The following is a 25257-nucleotide window of genomic DNA, read 5'->3' as shown; positions in this document are numbered from 1 at the left end:
TAAGAACAAATATAAATCAAAGAGAAAATCTTGAGAGGCACTTCGAAGAGCTCATGTCAAAGTTTTTTCCAGTATTTTTTTTTGTAGTCAGAGTTAAAGTATTAGGTCAAATCCATGATCAAGAAAAGGGAAATTCATCCCAAATTGTACTTTCAATGTTATTGGTGATATTTAGTTTGTTTATAGGGACATTTTCATAAATATAACATAATGAATTAAAATCTTTACAAAATAGAAAAAAAAATCAAATTCTATCAAATGATCGACACTGGTTTGAGTCACTATAGATGAGCCTATGAACCAACCCAACTCATAAAATTTTCATTTATTTGAACCGAAACGAGTTAATAACTCAATCTAAACTGCACATGTTATGATGTGACAAAAACCTAAGATTTGAAAATTTAAACTGCACATGTTATGATGTGACAAAAACCTAAGATTTGAAAATTGGAATCCCAATTTGGTAAAGTCTAACATCAAAATCTAAAACCGAGGACACAATTTTTTAAAGGAAAGTATTAGATTTGGATTACCCTCTGATTGAAGACCAATAGATAAGGTGAACTAGTTCCTTGCTCCAAGTTCAAATATTTTATAGTGATCAAACTTAATTGAATGCTTTTGACATGTAACCCTGAATAAAAATTACAAGATATTGGTGATGAGACTTTGTCATCTACGAGATAGTTTTCATTGATTAAAAACCCTAAATCTATATATATATATATAAACATAAATACTAATGTGTTGTATTTTGTTTTCCTACTTTAAACCCAACCTACTACACTAAAGGGACTTAAAAAATCCAATTTACCCACGAAACAAACTAAATATCCAAATAAACATTTATGGGTTCCAATGTTAAAATAAACTAAAAATTAATGTATGTTTTTGCAAAATAAAATAAATTACAAAGTTCAATTGATTTCATCATGTAGCATCAACTTAAACAAATTATAAAGTTTCTAAGCAACTGATTCTGCTTGAATATTCTCAATTGAGTTCACATCCTTTTAAATGTAAGAATTCAATATTAACTGTAGCTTATTGGCTCTTGAACGTGTGATTGGTTTCGAAGGTAATACAATAACATCTTAGTTCATATCAGACGAAGTTGAGTTGATAATTCACTACAAGAAAAGAAGTATTTTTCGACGCACAACACAGACATCGGGATAAAAGAAGTCGAAAGAAAATGTTTCTTCCAACATTGTAGAAACTCCGTCAGAAAAGGTTGACAATTTCGACGACATGCATAACGGCGTCGGGAAACGTTTAAAATAAAATAAATTAAACTTTTTCCGACGTCGTTATGCATGGTGTCGGGAGAAGTTTAAAAATTAAAAGAAAAATTAAATTTTCTTCGACGCCGTTATGCATGGTGTTGTACTTTACAGCGCCAGGAATAGGTGGATCACCTGACGTTCACGAAGTGCATCGGAAGATCCCCTACATATTTGAGTTTTTTATTCACATAACACATAACTAAAATTGAAAGAAAAAGAGGAAAAGGTTGCAAGAGAGAGATCGTCGTCAGCTCTGTCCGTCGCACCACTCCCTCTGCCTTCGTCTCTTTCACAACTTCTTGATTGGAGGTAATTCAAAATTCAAAATCCTAAATATAAACCATTTGAATTTGTTCTTAATTTCCTTTTCTATTATTGGGTTTCTTTTATTCTATGTAACATAATATTTCTTATTAACTTCTGTTTTTGTTATATTCAACCGTTTGGAATATGTTAATCGCTCTTTATGTTCTTGGCAACCATGGTAAATTTAGAAGGTAAAGTATGATTTTATTTTTCTTGTTGTTTACTTACTGCTTATAGTGTGTCTTCGTGGTTTGAATTTTTTGCATATATTTGTTTGCACACAACAGCTGCAAAAGAGGAGGAAGTTGAAGAAGAAGATGATCAAATGGATGGTTAACCAAGCATGAAGATGATGACAATGAGAATGTATTTTTATTTTTCTCCCGATAGATCATTTTTCCCGACTTCGATCCTAACACGAACTTATGCATCAAAAAATCAATTTCCAACGTTTTTTCTATTTCTTTCAAAGCTTTTATGCATCAGAAGATCTCCATGTTCATGTAGTGGTTTTTTCGAATCTATCAAATTTTTTGAACAAACAAAGAACAAACCAAATGACTTAAATTTGAGCAATAATGGTCTTTGCAAACTTAAACAAAAACCAATTTAAATATAATGATTTTTTTTTTTTATTGACAGTGTACGTTAAGAAAAGGTTATGGAACATTTTTCACTATCTTAGGAGTCATGATCCCAATTGGGCCTAAATCCACCTAAATGGACCTTTAAGCCTAACAGATCCTACGAGTCCATACATTATTCAAAGTTAGGCCTATTAAGAACCAAGTCCAACTCCCTTTTTCTCACAAAACAGGTAATCGGGTTAAGTCGAGTTGATTGCCACCTTGACAGAGTTTTTCATGTTGATATTCGTAATAGTGCACGAGCTAGAGTATATGCGTTGGGGTAGTCGACCTCAACGTAACGAATAAAAACAACATGGAGATGGGTGTGTAGTCAATGCTATATATCCAAGTATTTTAAAGTTTTCTTTTTCTTTTTCTTTTTAAAGCAATACAAATAAAATTTATATGGTGAGAATGGTTACGAAGATTGCTTAAGAGAACGAGAACGAGAACGAGAACGATTGGATGATGGCTGAGGTCCTCATGAAGTGATTCCATGGACCCATCTCAAACTTGAGGCTCAAAATGAGTTTGAGAAATTACTAATATAATTGAGCTTTTTTTAAAAATGGACAGTTACTACTTTTTCTTCTTTTAATTTATTAATTTATTTATATTAACTAAACATTACATTTTATTTGATATACACCCAACACTACTTTTAAACTTGAGTAAATTAATTTAGATACTCAATTATTACTGAAAAAATTATAAAAAATAACAAATTTAACAAAATATTTACTAGCTAAAAAACCTCGATTTTGAGACATGACAAATTTCATCTTCTCCCTCTAGGACTCAACAATTAACCCCCGAAATGCTATTATAATCTATGAACTATAATGCTCGAAATGCCTACCAAAGTCCTCGTTGAAATGTGGCCCCATAAATGTTTAAGACCATGAAAAGCTATCATATGTATTTCCATTTTTGTGTGGATATCTTTGGAGCTCATAATCTTCAAACAACGTTGATAGAGCAATATGAAAATGATGTCAAATCATGGTTTATAAATGCTTTTTTTTCTCAACTCCTTTTCTTTGCTTCAAAGAAAATATACGATCAAGTGAATAACAACACCAGAGAGGAGAAGAGATGGAGTCGGCGGTGGAGATTGATCGGTTACCGATTGATCTATTGGCTCATATTTTTGCGATGATAACATACTTCAGCGATTTGGCTCAGTAACTTTTGTTTTTTTTTCTTTTCTTCTTTTCTCCTACTTATTCTTTATGAATGCGTAATTTTGATTTTCTTGGATTGGTCTGTTAGGGCGAGGGGAGTGTGTAGAAGATGGAAAGATGGAGTTAAAATGTCAATTGGTAGAAGAAAGAGTTTGAGCTTTGCTGGTTGGAAATTGGAGGATGATTCCACTGCTCATCTTATTCGCCATGAACACAGTCTTCGAGAGCTTGATTTGTAATCATTCTCTTACTATCTTTGTATTCATTACAAAATGGCTGAAATCACTTTTTTTTTTCTTCGTTCTTAATAGAAATCGGTTAAATTTTGTGTTGGATTGAGTTAGAAAATTTAATAAAAAAAAGTTGAACGAAGGAGGTGAATTGTGCAAGTAAGGGGTTGGGGACTCGAGTTGACTCGGCCCAACCCAAATATGTATACAATATATAACTATACCTAGTTATATAATTTTTAGGTGATTTTAGGTTTTAGGTTTGAATGTTAACGTGCATTTACATATAGAGGAATCGTAAAAAAGAGCAAATTTGACAAAATATTTACAATATATAACAAAATTTCAAATTTAATAGACACTAGTATGTTTCTATTAATAACAGTGATAGAAGTTTATATATATATATCACCTTACACCTTGAATTACCATTTGTTCACATTTCATATTCAAAAATAAATTTTCAATGATTTTTTTGGTTGGTTGGTTGGGTTGGGTTGATCGTTACCTATTGAATCGATATATATATTGTGATAGTTTGTATTGATTCATAATTTTTTTTCACCCTTAATGTTTAATCGATTCGGATGCATGGATGACCAAAAAATTAGAGAAGTAAAAAAACAAAAATATGTTAGAATAGCCGTAAGAGGAAAAAAAAAAAAAACAAACTTATGTGATTCTCTAAGTATAATATCTATATCTTTTTTTGTTTTCCAGCTCGAGAAGCGATTGGGGTTGCCAAATAACAGATCATGGATTGAACCAAATCTCTATTGCGAAGTGTGTTCCTAATCTTAAGTCCATTTCTCTTTGGGGTATGGTAAGGATCACCGACAAGGGCGTTGTGCAGCTGGTAACGTTATTGTCTTACCCTTTCTATTTCGATTAATCATCATTCTCATCTACATTAGTTATTCAGACAATTAGAAAAGATTTTTATCCGTTTTCTAGATTCTTTATCTTTGTCTTGGATCGATCATTGGGTTTAGACATATTGCTTCCTTGATGTATAATTGTTTCAAGATGATTTAGGTTTTTTAAAATTTTGTTTTTATTTTTAGAATTCAACTCTCAACAACTCTCAACTGTTTAGCTTATGAAAATTGTAATCATCGTGAGAAATTGAGTAGAAGTGATTTAATTTTCAAAAACAAAACAGTTACCGAGTAGTCTTAAGTTCTATAAATTTTACTTGTTATACAATATTTATTGTTCATATCTTCATTTCTCTCTGTCAATAAGTTCTCTAACCTAATCACAATAATCCTATATGCTTCACTTGACTTTAACTGTTTTAAAATGTAGAAAACTAAGGAGTTATTGGTTGATCTAGTTATAATAATCTTATGTCGAGTTTAGAGTGGAGACTTTTTAAATTTGTATATGAAGTGCAAGTTGTTTCAACCTATGTTTAAAGGTGTAAAGCATCTTAGTTCGAGTTTATAGTTTTAGCGATGTATACTTATGTTGATATCCCCTTTGTATATATTTGATGTCCTTTCACAACTCATTAGCATTATTTCCACTTCCTTTTTGGTAACACTCCATTTTTGGTTGTGTTCAAAGATTTCAAGAGCCAACTCCTTGCAAAACCTAAACATTGGTGGCACCTATATAACAGATATATCATTGCTTGCAATAGCAGACAATTGTCCAAATTTAAAGGTGATTAATTATACTTCTCAATAATCTCTTTCAATTAATTAACCATTAGGGTTTTGCACAATCTTTAATGATCAGTTGCATAATTTCTTTTCTTAATTCTGCAGACCATTGTCCTGTGGTGCTGTCGCCTTGTAACCGAGAGCGGACTTCTAATTCTCGTACGTAATTGTCACCAACTCGAGTCAATCAATGTTTGGGCAATGAGGGTTCCTATCGACTGTTTCGTCGGTTTGGTTGCGATAAGTCCATCACTTCAAATCAAATCAAGAAGTGTTCTTGATTCTACATGGGTGTAAAATATAATAATATGTCACTTCAAATATAACCAAGAAATAACCAAGAAGTACGTTCACGATTCTATATACATATATATATGTGGACTCCAAGTGGATATAAGTAAAGTATGTATTGCAATTTTTAAATTGTCACACACGATAATTACAATAAGTACAAAGGTACATAAAAACCAAGCTCGCTAACTACGGACCAACATGTCCTTTTTATCCAAGTCATCATGAGAATGACCTCTCATAAATACTTTTCAAAGATGATTAAGTAATGAAATAAATAATCTATTTCATATAAGTTTCTCTTAATTAGTATAACTATTATAATCTATCTAGTACATAATTTGGTTGTATACCAAACACTTTGGCACTAGTGCCATTTAGTTGGTCCAAAAAGTGAGGTCATAAGTGGTTTGATCTTGATGAAAAAGTTTTAGAAACAATAAAAGAACGCATATATTATTAGAATAGGTTTGTTTGAGGGTGTTGTATAATAAGTGAATTGCTTATGCACTTGATCCAAGGCACCTATAGTGATGCACTTGTCTCTTTGTGCAAATCTTGTTGCACTCAATGAAAAGTTGTCATGTGTCAACTTTTCATTCTTTAAAAAAAATGATTAGAAATTAAAAAAGTTAAAGGTGTTTAAAGGTTGGAATGTAATAGGAATGACTTCAAATTGGAATTGAATGAATGTTGGAAGAGTCGTAAAATGAATTTAGTACTAAAAATATGATGGAAAACATGAATTTTGAATTGTATTGTGGTTTATTCGTTTGCGAACAGCTACTTATTACTCAAACTTAAAATTAACAATAAACTAATGGCAAGAACTAAATTCAATATTTGTTGGGACTAAATTTATACATTTGGAAGTAAATTGTAACGAAATTCGTCGGATGAATTCAAATACAGCGAAGCTTTTGCGAGAGAATGAGACAATATGAGTGATTCCATCATGGGGATTTACTAAATTCATGAAAAAACCGAACAAAATGTTCGTTCGTATCATATAATTTGGATAAATTTTGGAGCTCAGATTCTTGAAATGGTGGCGAAATTATGTCAACATCTTCTCCTTCTCTCTCTTCTTTGAATATTCCGTTTGCTTTTTTATGCTTATCTTTTGCCAAAAGTAACGAATTCAACTCGTGAATTTCCTCGTTTTTCAACGCCGCAAACTTCTTCTTCTTCTTCTTCCAAATTGGTATATGGCTAGAATGGATTCTGCTGTTGTGTGGTCGGTAGAGATGGAGTTGGAACCGGAGATTGATCGATTGCCGATTGACCTATTGGCTCATATTTTTGCTATGATCACCTCCTTCACCGATTTGGCTCAGTAATTCATTTTCAATTTCGGTTTTGTTTAATTTTTTCCCCTTCAGTTGCTATTGTTATTTCCCTCTAATTTTGAGGGTTTATGTGACTGTGGGAAAACGCAGGGCGTGCGGCGTATGTAGAAAATGGAAGGAAGGAGTTAAACTGTCTCTCGGTAGGAGGAAGAGTTTGAGTTTCGCTGGTTGGAAGATGGATGATAACTCCACTGCTCGCCTTATTCGCCATGCCTACAGTCTTCGGGAGCTCGACATGTAATCTCTCTCTCTCTCTTGAAATTTCAGTGAAATTTTCGTCAGTTTGCTTTTCTTCGAGTAGTTTCTAATTACAGATAGTTACTGGTGTTGTGTGTTGTGAGATGAAACTAGCTTTTCAAATTCGCTAGGTTAATCGATTCAATTGGCTTTACGATTACGAACCACAAAAACAGAGGTTTATCTTAAGAGATTGTGATGTTGTTTGGGAATAATATAGGGAGAAAGTTCTTTGAAATTGGTTTGTAAATCTGGTGTTATATTCTTGATGTTTATGGTTCGTGTTCTTCAGCTCAAGAAGCCGCTGGGGTTGCCATATAACAGACCATGGATTGTATGAAATCTCTCTTGCAAAATGCATTCCCAACCTCAAGTCCATTTCGCTTTGGGGTATGGCAGGGATCACCGACAAGGGTGTTGTGCAACTGGTATGAATTTGATATTATCTTAGAATGAAATAAACCTTGATTTGTTATTGGAGTATGAGTTTAGGTGGAGTTTTGAACTATTGGGATTTCTCTAAATTGTTCATCGTCTAGAATATCTGTTGTTTGTAGTTTTGGATATTCTAGAGCCCATCCAAAAGTAAACACCAGTTTGAGAAATTCTCTTTGTCCTGAAATTTCATGTTCTTTACAGGACTTTAGGAGGAAGTTTTTGACAACATTTTCTTGTTCTCTCTACTTCAGAAATTTTGGAAATGCATGATTTTTGGAAGTAAGGTTCCACTTGTTCTTAAAAATAAATCTTCATAAGAGAAAAAACAAGAAACTACTTTCAAAACATGGTAATTCATAGGTGGAAATTAACTCACCCAAAGTATGTATTCTCAATCAAAATGTCATAGACCCAATTCCCTAAAATCATAAATAAAAGACTTGAATTCGATAAAAGGCCAAAAGAGAACAAGCATAATCCGTGATTTAATATTTTACAAATTTTCTTGCCAATCAAACGTCGTAGGTTTAACCAAACTATCTTGTATGATTAGTTGAAGTTCTTGTGAGCTAATCCATTCATTTGTAGATATTAAAAAAGGGAAAAAAAACTCAAATCCCTCCACCCACGTATAAAAAATTTGTATTTCACATGTGCTTTCACTCTACTTTTGTTCTAAAATAGACTTTTTTTTTCCACATTTTGGTATCTTACATAGTGATATCACTTCCTTTTCCTAAAACTATATTTTCTTGTGTTCCAAGATTTCCAGAGCCAACTCTTTGCAAAACTTGAACATTGGTGGAACCTTTGTCACAGACGTATCTCTATATGCTATTGCAGATAGCTGCCCAAATTTGAAGGTGATTATTCCAAGCATCTCCTTAACTCCCTGTATAATACCTACATGGTCTTCCACACAATCTTTAATCAAGTCCATTTCTTTCTTAATTCTGTAGACCATTGTCCTTTGGAGCTGTCGCCATGTAACAGAGACCGGACTTCTTATTCTTGTAAGTAAATGCCGTAAACTCGAGTCGATAAATGTTTGGGGAATGAGGGTTCCTGTAGACTGCTTCATTGGTTTGGTTGCGATAAGTCCATCCCTTCAAATAAAATCAAGAAGTCTGCTTAATTCTATGTGGTCTGTTGTGTGAAATATGCTATAAAATATTCTTCATATAACCTGTAAAGCTTCTATTGTATGTATATGTCTTCATCTTTGCGTTCTTCATCATCAAAAGTAAAATATTAGATTTGTTTATCTTTCCCCCAATAAAGCTGATTATGTTACTTTCAGTTGTTCATTCAAAACTAAATTATACTCTCCTAGTGTAAATATAATTGTATGTAAAAACTAAGCTCGCTTATTTTCGAGCTAAATATGTTTATATTCCTATTGTTCTATAAATACATTTCTTTGAGACCTAAAAATCATGATTCATCTATGATTTTCATTTGTTATCCAAGTTAGATATATAGTAAAATTTAAATCATGAAACATTTGAGGCAAGACATAAGTTGCTATAGTCTTAGATTATTATAATTTGATTACACAATAGTTTGTATTTGAGGGATAGATTATTTTAGCTTAGATTATAATAATATTTTTATAGTAAAAACTATTTTAGTTTAATCGAGAGATAGTAAATTGAAGAAAATGATAAAGTAAAATAGGAAAAATTACAACAAATAAAAGTTTTGAAGAATTATTGTAATCTTAGATAGTCTGCTCCAAACTGTCCCTCCAAGTCTAATTTAGTCTAATTTTTTGTTATATTTAGACTCTTAACAAATGCTGTTATAATTAAAACTTTTGCTGTTATTGATAATTCTTGCCATATTTTTTTAGCCACTAGATGTAAATGTTTATGGATTTAAATCATTTGTATTACATTTTATAAAAATTATACAAATGATTTATTTTGATTTATTTAGAAGGATGGTTACATGACTAAAATGCTTAGGTTGATTATACAATCATTTGCTAGAGCATGTAAATGAAACTTTTTCCTCTTCGAATTCGTTAAGAATATCAAAGTCGTAATAATATGTGTATAAAGTCTAATTTAATTTAAGAGAATGACTTTGATATTTTCCATCCCTTTCAAACTAAGTTTGAATGGTAAGGGCATTAGGCAAAGATGAATGGTGGTATAATGAATTGAGTGAGACAATTATCCAATGTAGATAGGAAGCAAATCAGAACAAACAAAAGGATATAAAGAAGTCTTCAATATAATCCATAAGAGAGATGATTGCATTACACCCACTCATTGTTTCACTTTTCCCTCCAAGGAAACCTGCAATATAGAGTGATTCAAAATCAATAACAAAAACAAAACAGTAATATTTCCATGGTGTTCACATTACACCGATCTCCATGCATCTCAATAAATTAATCATAGAACGTAACTTAGATGGATGAGAAAAATATAGGTACATATATACGTATAAACCCGGATACATCCAAGTATTTTTCAGAACTTCTTAATTTACGTGGTAGTGGATGGTTTGATCTCTCCCATCAACTTTAGAAAACTAAGACTTGTAAAATATAGAATAGAATAACCTTTAGTAATCTAATCTTCTTTCTCATCTCTCATATCCAAAAAGGATCTTAATACAAAATGTTTAATTTGAATAAGTAAAAATTTTCCTTTTCTCCAATAAGAAAGAACATTTTGTCAACAATTCTATAAAATTCAAATATTCCAAATGTCACTTCTAGTTCCAAGAAAAATTTGTCAATCTTCTTGTGTTTATAGAACTGCCTAACAAGGTTGAGAAGCTTAAACACTTTTGAGAAACCATATGAAACGCTAACACAAATTTAAGAAACAAATTTCAGAAGAGAGAACAAAGCTTAATAAACACAAATCCTAATGAAAATTGCATTACATCCTAGAACAATGATAAAGCAAATGTGACATGGTGAAGCATTTTGCACACCTGAACTACCTCGTGTCATATGCTGGATCTATTTCGGTTTTGGATCCTCCTGTACCTCTGCAACAACTTACCTTCCCTGGATGAAAATCTCAAAATATGTTTCCTTTAATGTTAGAGTCTATCACTCTAATAATCTCTATAGGATGGCCGGGATGCACATCAGGTATGACTCAATCTTTACATACAATATACTAGATTAACCTCCCATGAATACTTGCTCAAAATCCAATTAGATGAGTGTTGATTGTGGTTTTTAAGAGTGCCAGCAATGGTAAGTAGAAAAACCAGAGGACCAAGAGGTTCGGTGAATGGACTCTCGAAGCTGATGATTTCGAGAATTGAACAGACCCGGTAAAACTGCCAGAGGTACTGCTCATTGAGCCAGTGTTGGGTGCTGGAATACTCTTGCAAGTACCAGGAGGAGCTCCAGCCTGGAAAATCACCAATAAGATGTCATGGTAAATGAATATTTAAGGGGATGTCAATGTCGCATTAATATAAACTTTGCAGAATCACAATTCAATATACCAAACCACCAAGCATCTTGTGGATAATTCCCCAAAATGGAACCTAAATTGGTTCAATTATGGGTTCAAAGGATGTTGTGGCAAGGACAAAAACAACTGTCAACTTGTAACAGCTGAGCTGACATGTTTTGGAAAGTGTTATAAGAAAGGCGCCTTGTGTTTTTAAAAATAAAACATAATTTTTTCTTTCATGAATGGCTTGATAAAAATATTTCTCGAATTGGTTTTTATACTAGAAGGTAGAAGCAAAATAATGAATAATTGCTGCTTTTGATGTCCCCAAAACAGATTTTTCACTGTTATTCAAATATATAATGTCTTGCAATTATTGTAAAAATAAACTATAAAAGGAAAGGATAGAAGAATCACAAATATATTTGCAAATACTATTTGGGGTAAACAATGAAAAACAATTTTTTTGGAATAAGCAGTGACCTGTATTTCGATCAAGTTAAAAATAAAAGCCTTTCTATTTGAGAAACAAAAAAAATCAGGAGTGATTGACCAAATGTAAACTAATTCATATTAATAAACTTCAACATAGTGAGCAATTTGAAAACTTGTCTGGACAAACCTGGCAGGCAGCAAGTGTGCTACACCCACATAGCGTCTGGCCACTGATCTTATCCAAAGCATCGAAGACTCCTCCGCCTTCACTTCTCTGCATCATTTTCATCATGATATGTTACTCATTGTAAATTTCAGTTGATACTCGTTGTTAAGTGAACTAAACTCGTACCATGTAAAAATTAACAGCCAAAAAGTTTGGCAAGATCCCAGATGCTTTATAGCATGTGGAGATCATATTAAAAAGTGGATTGGCATGCTCCTTGCAAGCCTCAGCTTCCACTGGATATGTAGGGAAGTAATTCTGAAGGAACAGAGAAGAACTTCTTGATCTCAGTGGTTTCGATTCTCTTCGGTTTGGGCATGAACCAGGTACAACTCCAGGATCGCCGGCTGAAATCCAAACATTATGAACTTATTCATCATCAAGATTCAAGACAAAACTCAAAGTCATGAATAATATTGCATTCAATTTACGCTTACGTTCGTTTTCCAACATGTACTTCCACTGGTAAGCAATTCCTTCCTCGGCTTCCTTTGATGCGATGGATGTGAAAACAAGAAGCCGATGATTCTGTTGCACCATTTCAGTGACTGTAGGCCAATCTTCTCCCTTCTTTGGCATCTTGGATACTGGAAACCAGTATTTGTCCAGCCCAGCATTGGTGAATAAATTTATCAACCCCTTTGGAGTATGAACATAGTCTTCAATTATAATGGTCACAATTTCAGTTGGGTTCTCAGTTAAGAATGCTTCCACTTCTCTTAATGTGTTAATTGCTGGTTGCTGAGAACACCCAAATATCAATAGTCACAAATTCACAATCTTGCTTACAGAACCAAAAGGGCCAAACAAAATTTTCATTTTTCAACATCATAAATTGGAAAAAAATGGAAGATGGAAGAAGAAGATCGATTACAAAAGCAGTGAAGTTGAAACATTGTCCCCTGAATGAATGGCAGAGCCAGATATCGTTTTGGAAATCATACATATCCAGCATCAGTCCCCTCACTCCATTCTGAAGAGAAAGTGAAATCGAGAAACATAAAAGATCAACAATGCTTACTAGTAAAAGAACTGAATACAGCAAACAGAGAGTAAAATGAAACATTTATGTCAAATAACTTATCGACCCAAAAACTTAAGCTAACGAGTGGAGACGAATTTAATATTATGTCATTTAACATTCTCAACGTGAAAAAGACCCAACAAGTAGAAATCCATATTAATTAGAGAGTAAATATAACATTGGAGGGGTTTGAACACGTGACCTCCTAGATCACTTACTCTGATTCTATATTAAATCATTGGTGGACTAAAAACCTTAAATTAGAAGGTAAATTTAATATTATATCATACAACAATATCTAAAACACAAACAAATTTATAACGTAAAAGACGAGATGCATAATTTGTCTTCCAAAATCCAAGAAAAATACAGATCAAAATAGCAATAAACAACAAGCTTGAAATCACATACTCTTAATTGATTAGTTACAGTATCCTCTTGATTGTAAAACGTCAATCTCTGAACTCCATCCAATTGCGGAGCATCAACAATACTGAACGAGTTATGAGTCACTAACCAAGTGTACTTGTTGAATGGCAACCCATTAATCTAAATCTCAGAGAGAGAAAAAAAAATCAAAATCAAACAAAATCGCATACAATCATTCAATTAATCCACCATTCTAAAGCAATCTATCAACTAAAAAACGTACAACAGAAGTGGGAACGATAGCTTGGCCTCTGGTACAAACAGGTTGGTTCTTGCCAGAAGCAGGGCAATTCCCACAATAGAGACCTGACCCACAATCCGTAGCATCCGTACAAGCTTCCAAAACCTGAAGATTCTCAAAGTTCAATGAAAACCCAGAAAGGAAAAAGGGAAAAAAAAAAAAAAGAAGACCCACATCGAGATTCAGTAGAAAATGAAGCAAGAACCTGGCAATTTCCATTAAAGCAAGCGAATGAAATGGAAATAAGGAATGAGAACAGAGTCAGAAAGATGTACAAAATGGCAGACGAAGAAGGAATTTCCCATAAACTGGTTGATAACATTGCAGAGCTCAGGCAGTAGAGAGAAGAAGATCGAGCAAAGCAAAAGGGAAGATGACAAATTTTGGGTATCAAACGCGGGATTTTCTTCTTCCTTCCCTTAGCTTTAATTCTTCTCTTATTTTAAGACAAACTTAAACCACTTTATATTTCTTTTCATTGCTCTCTTTCATACTTTATTTATTTCATTTAAGGATCTTGAAACTATGTCGTTTTGTACCATATCTCCTTTTTGCATCTTCTTGGACTTCTAAATTCCTTCTTCTCAATACCCTTATCTTACTTTATTCTACTCTCCATCAGTATCGTTTTAGGGTTCGTCAAGAATGACTTTTTCGGTTATTAGAAGAAACACTTTCTTGCACTTCAATGATTTTTTAGCAGCAAAAAAGCCTATTCAAAACAATTCTTATATTCAAACCTTCATATGAAATCATGGAAGTAATAGTAGAATATTTTAAAAGTTATGTTAGTTGGACTAAAGTTGTATCTAAAATTGCTTTCATTACCTCTTATTTGGTTTGGGTGTTTAGTAAGATTGAATTTGTTAAAATCACTTTTTTAGTCACATGTTGTATTTTTTATAAATTAAAATTTATGTATTAAACCTATTTCTTTTTAAATAAGCTTATAATTTAAAGAAAACTATTAGATGCAAATTTTGATAGGAAGTCTATTGAGTCAAAATTGTTAATCACAACAATTTAGTATAATCTTTCTAATGTTATGACTTACTTTATCACGTTTAAAATAGAAGTATTCATATTTTTTACATTTAAAACTAAAGTTTACCCAACACTAATTTAACTCATTTTTCAGTTGATTTTTTATAGAAACACAATTGTCTTCAAAGTCAAAAGTAAAACTAGTTGAAATCGGTAAAAATGTCACTTCTATGTTCTTCCTCATTAAGAAATGAAAAGGATTGAAATGATAAGGTAATGAATGAATGAGAGGGGTTGAAGTTGAAATTTGGGGACAGCTTTTGAATGCTTTTAACTTTGAGAAGTACTTTTTCAATTGAGTGCTCATCACATGGTAGGCCATCTTCCCTTCTGCATTCTGCAGATTGCCTTCATAATATATTACTCACAATTCATGCCATTTTTAAATCTATCTTCTTCGATGCATTGGTTTCGGTTGTTTGTTGCAAAATTTTTAATACTATCCTAGTATATACTATCCGAATAATTTTAAAATGATGTGTTAATTTATTTTATACTCTTCATTATTTTTATATGAAGAGTATAAAGAAATGAAAAGGATTGGATTTTTTCTGTTCGTGTTTGCAAATCTAGTTTAATTGTAATAGGTGTGTGATAAGAAAAAAAAAGTATATATTGCAAAAAGCAAAACACGCAAAAGTAGCTCGGTTTGAATTGTTAGATATGGCTTCGAATGATAAACAAATATAGCCTCTTGCAAGTCAATCAAGTGAATTCAAGATCATACAAGGGATATAGTAATTTGGCAATTCAAAGAAGAAAAGGATGAAATTCTTGGCTTTGAATTCTCTCCCATCTGTTCTTTAAACAATGAACCAATCAGAGTGTCAGTTTGAATCATAAACGTCTGTTGTATCCTCTCCACCCCCAACACTCAAGCTTTTCACTTCAATGTGGCCAAATCTCAAAGGGGGATCGTAAGTAAAAATCGAGTCTAAATTTTCCTATGGAAGTAAGTAATGATCTTTCTCTACAAATTGATCCAAGAATAACACCTATCATCTACCATCAATGAGGACTGCTTCTTTTGTCTAAAAGAATAACAATAATTTTCAACTTACCACGTCTCGAATGAATCGTTAAATTATGCGAGTTTCTTTGCTCGACCGCTCGATGGAGCACCATCATCCTTTTTTGATCCTGATGCCTCAGGCTTCCTAGCCCAAGCCGGGGCTCGATCAGGCTCGTATCTATAATCATAAAAGAGTTCCTCCCCAGCACTGATTCTTTCCTTGGCAAATATACCAACCCGGTGATCTCCTGCCACCATGATGACCTGCAATAGATGATTAGAAGTTGAATGGAGGCGTTATGGAATTGTTAGCAGATTTCGACAAAAAGATGCATAGAGTGTACATGTACCTTGGCGTAGCAGTTTGGATCTGGAGAATGATTAGCAAATTTTAGTTTATCGCCCTTTCGATACGCATCAAGAACAAACTAAAGAAACCATACAAAATCATGTCAGAACTTGCATTAGGAGTCCACAAATTATTACCAAAATGAATTAAAGTGTAGACAATGCTAGTGTTTCCAGATATGTAAGAACAGAAACATGCCTGGTCATTCAAATTGAACAGAAACGACGAGTTTTCACGATCATATATTTTGCCTCGCTTATCAGCCTCCCTATGTGAAATTAACTCCCCAGTATACTCGCCAAGATATTCGTGTTTGCCAACGCTATTCTGGAGGTGGCGACACAATTTAGCAAGGCAGGCAGCATTAGAAGATAAGTTTACCGTAGATTGAACTTGACGTTACCTTTAGAAATGCTCCCCAACCAGATATATCAGATCTTCCGAGTAACACCTAACAAATCGGAACCAAACAGGAATCAAGAAACTATCACAGTAAACTCCCATCAATAACAAACTGTAACCGAATCCCTCCTGGAATACAAAAAGATGTTCCAGTCTCAAAGCCATGAACGTCACGACAAACTTTCCCAATTATAATTAGTTACAGAGAAGAAATAAAAAGACAATGTGTGGGGTGGGAGATTGAACCTAAAACCTTAGATTGATAGTATAATTTCATACTAGTTGAGAAAGAAGTGAAAAGAAAATGCCTTTTCCTATAGAAACCCAAAAGAATGGCTGATCTGAAATTTCTTGATTTTTCCTTCGAAATAGGATTGTTTATGGGTTGATTTGGATGCTATTAGCTCTACAAGATCCCTTCTAGGGCACCCCCTCCCCGCCCCCCAAATCCTAAACCCTTTCGGTTAGAAGAACCCACAAGCCTTCCAAAGCACACATATACGAAAGAATTAAATTTTAACTTGACTTATCAAAACTTGCCTGTAGCTTCTTCGTACATAATCAGCCAGGATAAGGAAAAAAAATTACTAAGATCACCAAGTTCAATTAAAAAACACTGATACAACCACTTTAAGGTACATGGCCAAAGGCCTAAAAGATGTCATCGAGTTAGAATCTACCTTGATAACTTTTGTTAATAATTGCACAAAAAAACATCCAAACAGAACATGCTGTTTCCTACCAAGAACAATTTATAATGTATACAGCATTAAAGTTATTGTAGTCATGAGCCAGTTATGCTTCAACATAATGCAATAAAACTAACAACAAAAGCCTTACACTAAGTTTGAAAAACTAAGAAATAACTGAAAAGAAACAGTAAAGATGTGATTACTCTTTGTTGTTGTTTGAGAAGAAGCTTCATGTTCCTGCACTCATAATTATCACCTCTTTGGTTGGGAACCCCAAGAGTACCATCACCACAGCTACAAAGACAAGTTGCACAGTAAGTCAATGTGCACAGCGAAATGCACTCGGGAAAAAGCAAAAAGGTAAAATCTAATAACTGATTGATCCATGACATGTACAACCATGCACACAAGTACACAAATCAAATAATGGACAAAATGCACTTTTGGTACCTTGGACTTGAAGTTGATGTCTATTTGGTCCCCGAGGTTTCAAAAGATACACTTTGCTTTGGTCCCTCATATCAAAATAGTTCTAAATGGTCCCTGATTTAACTTTGAACTAATGGAATGATGACTAGATCGTTAAATGCAGACATGGATGTTCTTATCTAAAACCAGCTATCCTTTTTTTTTTTTTTGATAACAACAAACGGCTTTCAGCAATAAACATTTTTTAAATGAAAACAGCTACCAAAGTTAAAAGTACCATCTGCCAGTAAGCATATTTAGAACAGAATTTTATAAATAGGAAACATGCAATGACATGAGGAATGTAAAAGATTCTAGATTTCCTGAAAATCTTGCTTATTTGTTGATTCTCACCAGATGTACAGTTTATGAAAAACAACTAAATAAAAGATCGAAAAGATTGGCAGACATTCATGAGCTTATCATACTCACATACATAGTCCCTTATCATTCCTATTCTAAATAACATCTCAACAAACGATTGAAAATAAATAAAATGAACTCACCTGACCCAACAATTCCTACAGACATCTGGATCACATTCTCTATCTGCTGCAAAACAAGGACATTGACGACTACGACATTGACTTTTGGCACAGTGGCATCCTCTAAAACGATTCTTGCAACTCTTGGGGCACCTTTAAATGTCAATTGAAAGATTAAAATATAAATGGATCATTAATATTTTCTACAAAAATGATGCATATAAAAAAATTAAAATAATAAAGATTAAGATAAACCAAATGAGTCTCAAAGCCAATAATCATGAAAGAGGTCGTAAAATATATGAATAACACTATGCGAACAAAGAAAAACGAAATTCAAATGCCATCCCCATTCTATGATGAGAAACCATAAAATAATTGATTTCTGAATCTAAGGACTCACCCACAGTACTTCTCACAGCAGGTGCCATTTAAAAGACAGGCACACTGCTTTCCACAGGCAGTTTGGCAACCACATGGATTATATTGTCTGCACGGCTGATCTTTCCTTTCAGTTATTCGTTTCCGAATTGAATGGTAAGCAGCTGATTTCCAAGTATATTTTAGTCGACGAACTCTACCCCTTCTACGTAAGAATCTCGACCTTCTTCTCACCTCATTACTACCCTGAAAATTTCATCATTGAACTTAGTACTAAAGGGGAAAAAAATGCAGACGGTGATAAAAATGGAACACGAGAGAGGCAAACTGGAAGCATATTGATCATGATTCCAAAATCTAACCTTTGTTTCTCTGGAAAAAGATACCACAGTTTTTATTAAGAAGACGAAAAAGAGAAATATTCCAAAATGTAATACACAAGGAGAAAAAGAAGCCTAAAAGTCAAAAAGGTAACAACAAAATAAGCATAAAGTATAGTAAATGAAACTATCAAAAAGGAACAACGAAACTCTCCTAACTACAGTCAATATCTTGAATAGAAAAACTTTTAAAAAATCCCAACCTTGGTGTAACCTTCAAGATGAGGATTTGATCCATCACCCACTTGGCTGCAATTCTTGTTTTCAGAGTAATTCATGTATTGAAAAATTTCCCAACAGGTCTTCATCCCATTTAGTAAATTCCTTGCTATTAAGCAGCTATATGAAAGATGAAAACCATAAAAATTATAATGTGCACAAACTCCAACAACAATGTTCGAATCTACATATAGCAAATCCTATCACTATATGTATAAAACTGTTGGTCTTAACTATATCCAATTTACCAAATTAATACTTTGTGTTCCAAATTCAAGATGCTAACAAATTTCCCAGAGAAAAATGAGAAATTTACAATATACCATAAGCCTATAACTCCAAAGATCAGACAAGATATGCAGTAGGCAAATGGAAACAACAAAAACTGTAGTAATGCCTAGAAGCCTGTATGATGTAGGATTAAATAATTTCTCCATTGCTGTTTCACAGGATACAAAACCATTGGAAAGAATCAAATTTGCTAAATCATAGAATCAAGCTTACATGGAATAACATCGGTAAGATATGCTAAAGTTAAACAAGAAAACGTAACAGTATGCACAGACCTGTTCCTACCAAAAATCTCAATACCCTTCTCATAGAGACCTTTTTCAATAGGCTTCCAAGATTTATCATCGGCCAAGTCCTGCTTCCATAAGTTTTCATCCACACACTCTTCTTTCCTTGAGTTGTCATCACAACTGTCGGCTGGTAGATGAGTAATAATCTCATTTAATGAATTATTGAGTGTTTCATTCTGCTCAAATTTGTTGCATTTCTGAGTCAGGGATTCCCTCCTCCTAGGTCTTCCAGGTGTAGGAGATCTAATATTCTTACGTGAAGAAGAACTAGTATCGTCATTTTCTTTACATGAGTTAGATTTTAATTTCACGTCATTTGGACAATGACCTACACTGGCTAGAGATTCTGACTCGGAAGCAGCCATTTTCTTCTGCCGTTTCTGCATGCAAATGAGAACACGCTCAGCAACACGCTTGCTGTTTCTTTTTCGAACTCCACCCACTGCTGTTATCTTAGAATTTGGTGGAGGTGATTGATGAATAGTATTCCCATCCTGCCTGGGTCCATTCTCTGACTCACTGCTTTCTGATATGTTCTTTGCATTTGATGAGGCACTTTCACTTTGATAAGACTTTGCTCTTCTTCGACCAGCTTTACAAGAAGATTTCTTCTTTGTGGAGATTTGAGCTCCAGTACCATCAGATGACATGGGATGTTTTTCTTCCAAGTCACTGCGAAGTGGAGAACCCCCTATACCATTTTTGTCTGATTTCAGTACCTGTGAACAAATATACAAGGTTTTGACTATTGATATGCATAACACAAATATTGTTCAATAATCAAACCAACGAAATCATAATAGTAGAAAAAACCAACACATACTGATCGATAGCAGAGTGGACCACAGGGTACATTTTCCTCACCTACGGTGCCCCATTTAGGTTGTTTCTCAGCCTGAGTTTTATTTTAGAACAATAATTTCAATCAATGACAACATAACATTTATTCATAAGATAGATACAACAAAATACATACATACAATCACGTATATACAAGATTATCTTTTAGCATAAACTTACAGGAAAAACAAGATCTTGGGAACAACCATGTAGTCTACAATCAAAGACCTGTAGCAAGAAAACGTATCAAATATTGAGTAAAATATTATAAATACAACTCAGAGAAGAGCAATTACAGAAAACTTACAAGGCAACGACGGCAAAATAGATTGTCAAAAGAATCAAGAGCTGCATCAAGATCTTTATCAAGAAGAGTACTTCCAATATGTGAGATCTCCTCATTGATCCTATTATTGAAATACCCTATAGCCTTTTCTCCCTGGGTAAGCACTTCATATCTGGCCTGTATAAGATGTTTGATGGTGTTTCATATCTCTGTAAAGCCAGCACAAAGCAAATGGGAAACAGCTGGACCAAAGCTTACACTCTATGACCAGTTTTAATCAGATGAAGCAGAGAAGAAAAGCTCATCTAAATTTTATATTATGCGATATAGAATTCCATACCTTTATTTCACCGGGACTTCTAGAGAAACAACTGGCAAGTGACTCTAGCACCAGATCTGATGAACCAATTTCTTTCATAGTCATCCTGTCAAGACAAAAAATAGCTAGTTATTTCATAGTTTTTGCAACAAGGGAAAAAGAAAAGAGAACTTGTCCATCATACATCCAATTGAAATGTTAAACTAACGATGATCAGAGATAACATTTAGCATATGAAAAAAAAGTCAACATTAATTGGAAAATCTGTCTGATGATTCTCAAACGACTTCAAAGAAGAAATAAAATTTTATGATGTCTGAATTTGAGATAAGTAATTCTCAAACAACGTATTGCACAGAAATCATAGGGCTTGGAGGAGGAAGAAAAGTGCTATAACCTAAAAAAGGATCTGGAGCAGGCATGTGATAAAGGAGTTAGTGTTATTGAGAATTTGAGATGCTATCATGAAATTAGAAAGTTGTGATTCTACAGAAGATCAAAAGGTGACAAATAAAGTTCTTTGCGCATGAGAATGAGAAGAAGAGACCAACTTGAAGTAAAAAAGAGGGCAGTAGCCAACTGGCTAGGAGTCAAGACCTTAAGAGCCATGAAAAGGGAAAGGGAACAGGCTTCAATAGATAGGAGATAAGAAAAAGAGAGGTGATTATGATTCAATGAGAGAGGAGAGAGAAGGGGAGGAGCAAACCTAGCGTGTGCAATGTGCATGTTAGCCAACATTGAAGGAGAAAAAGATGAGAGCAGTACAAAGAGGCAAAATTAGCGGCTATCACCAGATTTCCTTAAACTACTCAACTACTTGTGTTAATATAAGTATGTCAGCTGATCATTTGGGAAATACTTATTCAAGCATGCTGGCCTTTCTATTATTGATACTGCAACAAGTTTCATTGAGTAAAAATGGAAGAATATATGGCCATACAAAAAACCAAATCCACAAGCATGTTGATCTTTTTCTTCAAGTATGTTGGTCTACCAACATGTCCCATGTAGGTTTTGCATAGTAGACACTTATGCTTTTTTCACTATCTTCAGCTTCATAACCATCCTGGTTTTTTCTCTGTCTTTTCCTACATTTCTTGTAAAAAATAGCTTATGGACAACAACTAACAGTGAAACTTGAATATATCATTCATCATTAGTATATGTCTGAATACAATTGATTTGGTTGTACCAACCGAAGTATATAATCTTCAGAATCCACAAAATCTCTCTTTTCCTCTTCATCATCAATTACTTCTTCCTCGCTGTCACTGCAAATGAGGGCTTCGCCTCCACTTTGACCATAATAAATTCTCCTTCGACCCACTACAGATTGATCTTCAGTCATTCTCTGATTTCTGTACCAAAATCATAACTATTAATGAAATAAGTAATTCTTCTGATTGAGTTCTACACATAAGCAGAAATGATTGGCTTAACATATATCAAAGATATTGTAAGGCAAAGAGTAAAGACAGACTAATAAGAAGTGAATTAATAATATAGTTTCATTTGACCACCAAACATTGGCCTACTAATTAAAAGCGCAAACAGTAAATTACAAACCTTTCAAGTCACAGATAAGCTAGGATTTCCTCATACCTAAGATACTATCTATCCTAAAGGCTTCACATAGTTCAATGCCCCATCACTTATTGGTGTTCTCTCTAGTAGTTCTTCAGTCATTTGTCAAAGTTGGGATGCTTTTATTTCAAAATTTAAAGTGTATCGTACTTTTTTGTTACTTATTTCCTACCCTTCGGTTTGTTTTAGGTTTTTATCTTGCACTGAAGTTTTCAGTTATGGTATATTTGATACTTTTATTTTATCTCTAAGCATTAGTTTGTTTTCATTTTCTTGATGAAAATTTTTATATATTGTTTTACAAAAACAAAAACAAAAAATTCAAGTTTTTATTTCATTCCCCTAGAGTTTCTATTACTTATTTTTGTGTTTTTCTAAAGCTCAAGGCACAACATTGTCTTCTGGGGTTTAAGCAGAAGGCGCAAACAAAAGTGCAGATCTTTTTTCTGTGAGGCACACTATGTATAAATGTCCTACATTACAAAGTTGAAGTGGAAATATGGAGAGAGAAAGATTCCTAATTATTACTATTTTTAAACAAATGAAAAAACCCAAGGGGCAGGACTGTAGCCTTGACCTTTAACAAACCTGTCCAAAAATATCCATGTAGTATAAGGAGGCAATCTTTTAACTTCAGGAAGCTTAATAGGTCGTACAGCATTTCTTACTGCAACATTAGATCCAAGAAGAACTGCAGAAGATGCATGGCCATCTTCTTGAGATCGGTCATTTTCGCCATCACTTACGTCTATACCATTCTGCATATCAAGTGCATCTTTCTGCCTCTTCGTCAATAGATCCACCCCCTTATCTGAATCACTTAGCCTTCTTATCCTTCTTTCTGTAGATGATTTCAACAAGTGAGTGGTGATGCCAGCCAACTTCTGCTTGTTTTCCTCCATTCTTTTCTAAAGAGCAATGAAGATCCAATAGAAATCAACAATTTGATACAATATGAACGCAGAACTCAACTAAGTTAGCCAATGAAATTAGAAATTTGGGCGACTGTGATTTAAGCACCTGTACAGAGTTACAACGTTCCCCAGCAACTTGCTTCTTTAGAAATTCAATGACTGATAAGATTTCCTTAGAAGCAGGATCTTGTCCTCGTGGTTTCAGCTGCATTATAAGAGTCAAGAAAAATGTTGGAGGTTAAATATATGATAAACTCTCCAAAGAGGAAGAGAAGCTTAGATATTAACAAAAGTTTTGCTGTTTTTTTTTTAAGAAAACATGTATTTTATTGATGTATGAAATATTATGAGTTGAAGGAAAGGCGAGGGAATAAATGGAGTTATAGAAAGGTCGTCCATTTGGCCAAAGTAAAGAGAGACTACACTCAGAACAAGATGCAGCCATTTACACCAACAAAGAGCAGAAAAACAACAAACAATAAAGTTTATCCATTTGGCCAAAGTACATTCCCAAGCAACAAAACACACACATACACAATGACACAACCCCAGGATTTAATGCTAAAACTTCCGAATGTCGTTGGAAAGTTATCAAGGCACCAATGGATCAAGCATCTCATCAAAATGTAAACAAACTTAAACACGATGATGAAACGACAACTATTTCTGACAATGCCGTCGTCAAAATGGACAAGTTTAATAAAAAAAACAATACTCGTAAATGATATCCAGAAAACAAAATTTATAACAGATTCTCGCCCGCAGTTACGTTTTAAATTCTGGGTAATAGAGGAAAATGAAAGGGAAGAAAATCTAATTACCTGGGTGTCATCGGGCAGGTCCGATCTATCTGCCGAAGGTGAAGGCAAAGAAGCCTTCGACGCCATTGACTTTGGCGAAACTGCCGATGAAAACTCAAACCCAAATCCACAATGGGGGTTCGGATCAGGGTCCAATTCATACAGTGGGAAACCAAAATCCAAAAACACACACACACACACACACACACACACACACAAAGCAAAAAAGTAAAAACTGAGATGGGTTATCGGCTGGAAACCCTAAAGTCAGCAAAATCAGGCATCTTGAATTGAAAATGGAATTGGGTTAATCCAAATTTGGGGTGCGGCCATGATGGGCATTTTGGATTACAAGAATATATAAACCGGAGAATATGAACTGTTCAGAAATCAAAGTAAAATTAAAAAAAAAAAAAAAAAGGGAAATTGGGATAGAAACGTGTTGGTTTGGTGCAACGATCGAGAGAAAATTTTGGTGGGAAAAGGAAAGTGAGGTTGTGTTTTTGAATTTATACACTGTAACAAAGTGTAGAGCTTTGAGGTTCTCGTCCAATGGTGGAATGTATAGCCACTCTGGATGAACCAAAAGCTGAGATTTTTCAGAGATGATAGAGAAAAGTGATTAGAAATTTTAGAGCGTAATGGCAAATCAAAGGCTTTGGATTCACAAAAATGATTACCATTACAATCAGTCCTTTAATCAACATTATAAGTTTGTTCCTTTCCTATTCCTCAAATTCTCAACTCTACGCCAATACTTTGTCAATCGTTTTCTTAAATGAGCTAAGAAATTTCATCTTTTCTCTAAATAAATCAGGTGTGAAATTGCCAAAAATAACTCAGTTTTTTTTTTCATCTTTCAAAATTAATTAAAATAAATGTTTCTCGAATCAACAAAGATCTCGGAATTGCGATAAAAATATGACTTTGTAATATCTAGTTTTCCTCAAACTTGAAGGTATTTCATGATTTTTAACCATTGATGATTGATTTAATATTTATAGTTAATTGACTCTTATCGATGATTTTTTAAAAATATACAATATTGTTACTTTTTAAAATCACTTTGATGATTTTTTAAAAATATACAATATT

At 33.6% G+C, this 25257-nt stretch overlaps 4 protein-coding genes across 8 annotated transcripts; 2 read left to right on the top strand and 2 right to left on the bottom strand.

The window, feature by feature from the left end:
* Positions 1-3163: 3163 nt before the first annotated feature.
* On the top strand, positions 3164-5728 carry LOC101214514 (F-box protein At5g67140). The gene is made up of 5 exons (XM_004149662.3): positions 3164-3408; positions 3497-3643; positions 4359-4494; positions 5208-5306; positions 5411-5728. Exons 1-5 carry the CDS (start codon positions 3320-3322, stop codon positions 5600-5602), a joined length of 663 nt encoding a protein of 220 aa, XP_004149710.1. The 5' UTR covers positions 3164-3319; the 3' UTR covers positions 5603-5728.
* Positions 5729-6510: 782 nt separating this feature from the next.
* LOC101210709 (F-box protein At5g67140) lies at positions 6511-9054 on the top strand. Its single transcript, XM_004149647.3, has 5 exons — positions 6511-6932; positions 7036-7182; positions 7475-7610; positions 8385-8483; positions 8580-9054. The coding sequence occupies exons 1-5, from the start codon at positions 6805-6807 to the stop codon at positions 8775-8777; spliced, it is 708 nt and encodes a 235-aa protein (XP_004149695.1). The 5' UTR covers positions 6511-6804; the 3' UTR covers positions 8778-9054.
* A 563-nt stretch (positions 9055-9617) lies between these two features.
* On the bottom strand, positions 9618-14042 carry LOC101210303 (PI-PLC X domain-containing protein At5g67130). Of its 5 annotated transcripts, none has more exons than XR_004214499.1 (9): positions 13612-14042; positions 13389-13511; positions 13148-13285; positions 12587-12685; positions 12150-12453; positions 11839-12059; positions 11674-11760; positions 10582-11003; positions 9618-9923 (listed from the first exon to the last, which is right to left on the bottom strand). XR_004214499.1 is itself a non-coding variant. In XM_011651022.2 (8 exons), exons 1-8 carry the CDS (start codon positions 13726-13728, stop codon positions 10791-10793), a joined length of 1302 nt encoding a protein of 433 aa, XP_011649324.1. In that variant the 5' UTR covers positions 13729-14042; the 3' UTR covers positions 10281-10790. The 5 variants fall into 5 exon arrangements, 1 of the variants encoding a protein (XP_011649324.1); XR_968720.2 differs by having other exon boundaries at positions 10573-11003; positions 13612-14040; XR_968722.2 differs by having other exon boundaries at positions 10573-11003; positions 13682-14038.
* A 1062-nt stretch (positions 14043-15104) lies between these two features.
* LOC101210052 (histone-lysine N-methyltransferase CLF) lies at positions 15105-24831 on the bottom strand. Its single transcript, XM_011651023.2, has 17 exons — positions 24184-24831; positions 23469-23567; positions 23037-23356; positions 22061-22222; positions 20886-20970; positions 20567-20722; positions 20440-20487; positions 20243-20314; positions 19405-20138; positions 18823-18958; positions 18262-18485; positions 17880-18011; positions 17109-17199; positions 16215-16262; positions 16010-16138; positions 15813-15890; positions 15105-15726 (listed from the first exon to the last, which is right to left on the bottom strand). Exons 1-17 carry the CDS (start codon positions 24247-24249, stop codon positions 15535-15537), a joined length of 2772 nt encoding a protein of 923 aa, XP_011649325.1. The 5' UTR covers positions 24250-24831; the 3' UTR covers positions 15105-15534.
* Between the last annotated feature and the right edge of the window lie 426 nt (positions 24832-25257).

This window comes from Cucumis sativus, chromosome 2, assembly GCF_000004075.3.
Source record: "Cucumis sativus cultivar 9930 chromosome 2, Cucumber_9930_V3, whole genome shotgun sequence".
Classification (NCBI taxonomy): Eukaryota; Viridiplantae; Streptophyta; class Magnoliopsida; order Cucurbitales; family Cucurbitaceae; genus Cucumis; species Cucumis sativus.
Note: the sequence above shows the minus strand (reverse complement) of the source record. Positions and strands in the feature narration are given on the sequence as shown.

Bases quoted from the DNA above. Each gene is read 5' to 3' on its own strand.
- LOC101210303 (XM_011651022.2), bottom strand. From the start codon at position 13,728: ATGTTATCAACCAGTTTATGGGAAATTCCTTCTTCGTCTGCCATTTTG. The intron at 12,686-13,147 runs GTATGTGATTTC...CTTTCTCTTCAG, and splicing joins CTGTAACTAATCAATTAAGA to AATGGAGTGAGGGGACTGAT. The intron at 11,761-11,838 runs GTACGAGTTTAG...AAAATGATGCAG, and splicing joins TGGCTGTTAATTTTTACATG to AGAAGTGAAGGCGGAGGAGT.
- LOC101210709 (XM_004149647.3), top strand. From the start codon at position 6,805: ATGGCTAGAATGGATTCTGCTGTTGTGTGGTCGGTAGAGATGGAGTTG. The intron at 7,183-7,474 runs GTAATCTCTCTC...CGTGTTCTTCAG, and splicing joins AGTCTTCGGGAGCTCGACAT to CTCAAGAAGCCGCTGGGGTT. The intron at 8,484-8,579 runs GTGATTATTCCA...TTAATTCTGTAG, and splicing joins ATAGCTGCCCAAATTTGAAG to ACCATTGTCCTTTGGAGCTG.
- LOC101214514 (XM_004149662.3), top strand. From the start codon at position 3,320: ATGGAGTCGGCGGTGGAGATTGATCGGTTACCGATTGATCTATTGGCT. The intron at 3,409-3,496 runs GTAACTTTTGTT...TTGGTCTGTTAG, and splicing joins TACTTCAGCGATTTGGCTCA to GGCGAGGGGAGTGTGTAGAA. The intron at 5,307-5,410 runs GTGATTAATTAT...TTAATTCTGCAG, and splicing joins ACAATTGTCCAAATTTAAAG to ACCATTGTCCTGTGGTGCTG.
- LOC101210052 (XM_011651023.2), bottom strand. From the start codon at position 24,249: ATGGCGTCGAAGGCTTCTTTGCCTTCACCTTCGGCAGATAGATCGGAC. The intron at 20,315-20,439 runs GTAAGTTTATGC...AATAAAACTCAG, and splicing joins CCCAAGATCTTGTTTTTCCT to GCTGAGAAACAACCTAAATG. The intron at 15,727-15,812 runs GTACATGTACAC...CATCTATTGCAG, and splicing joins ATCCAAACTGCTACGCCAAG to GTCATCATGGTGGCAGGAGA.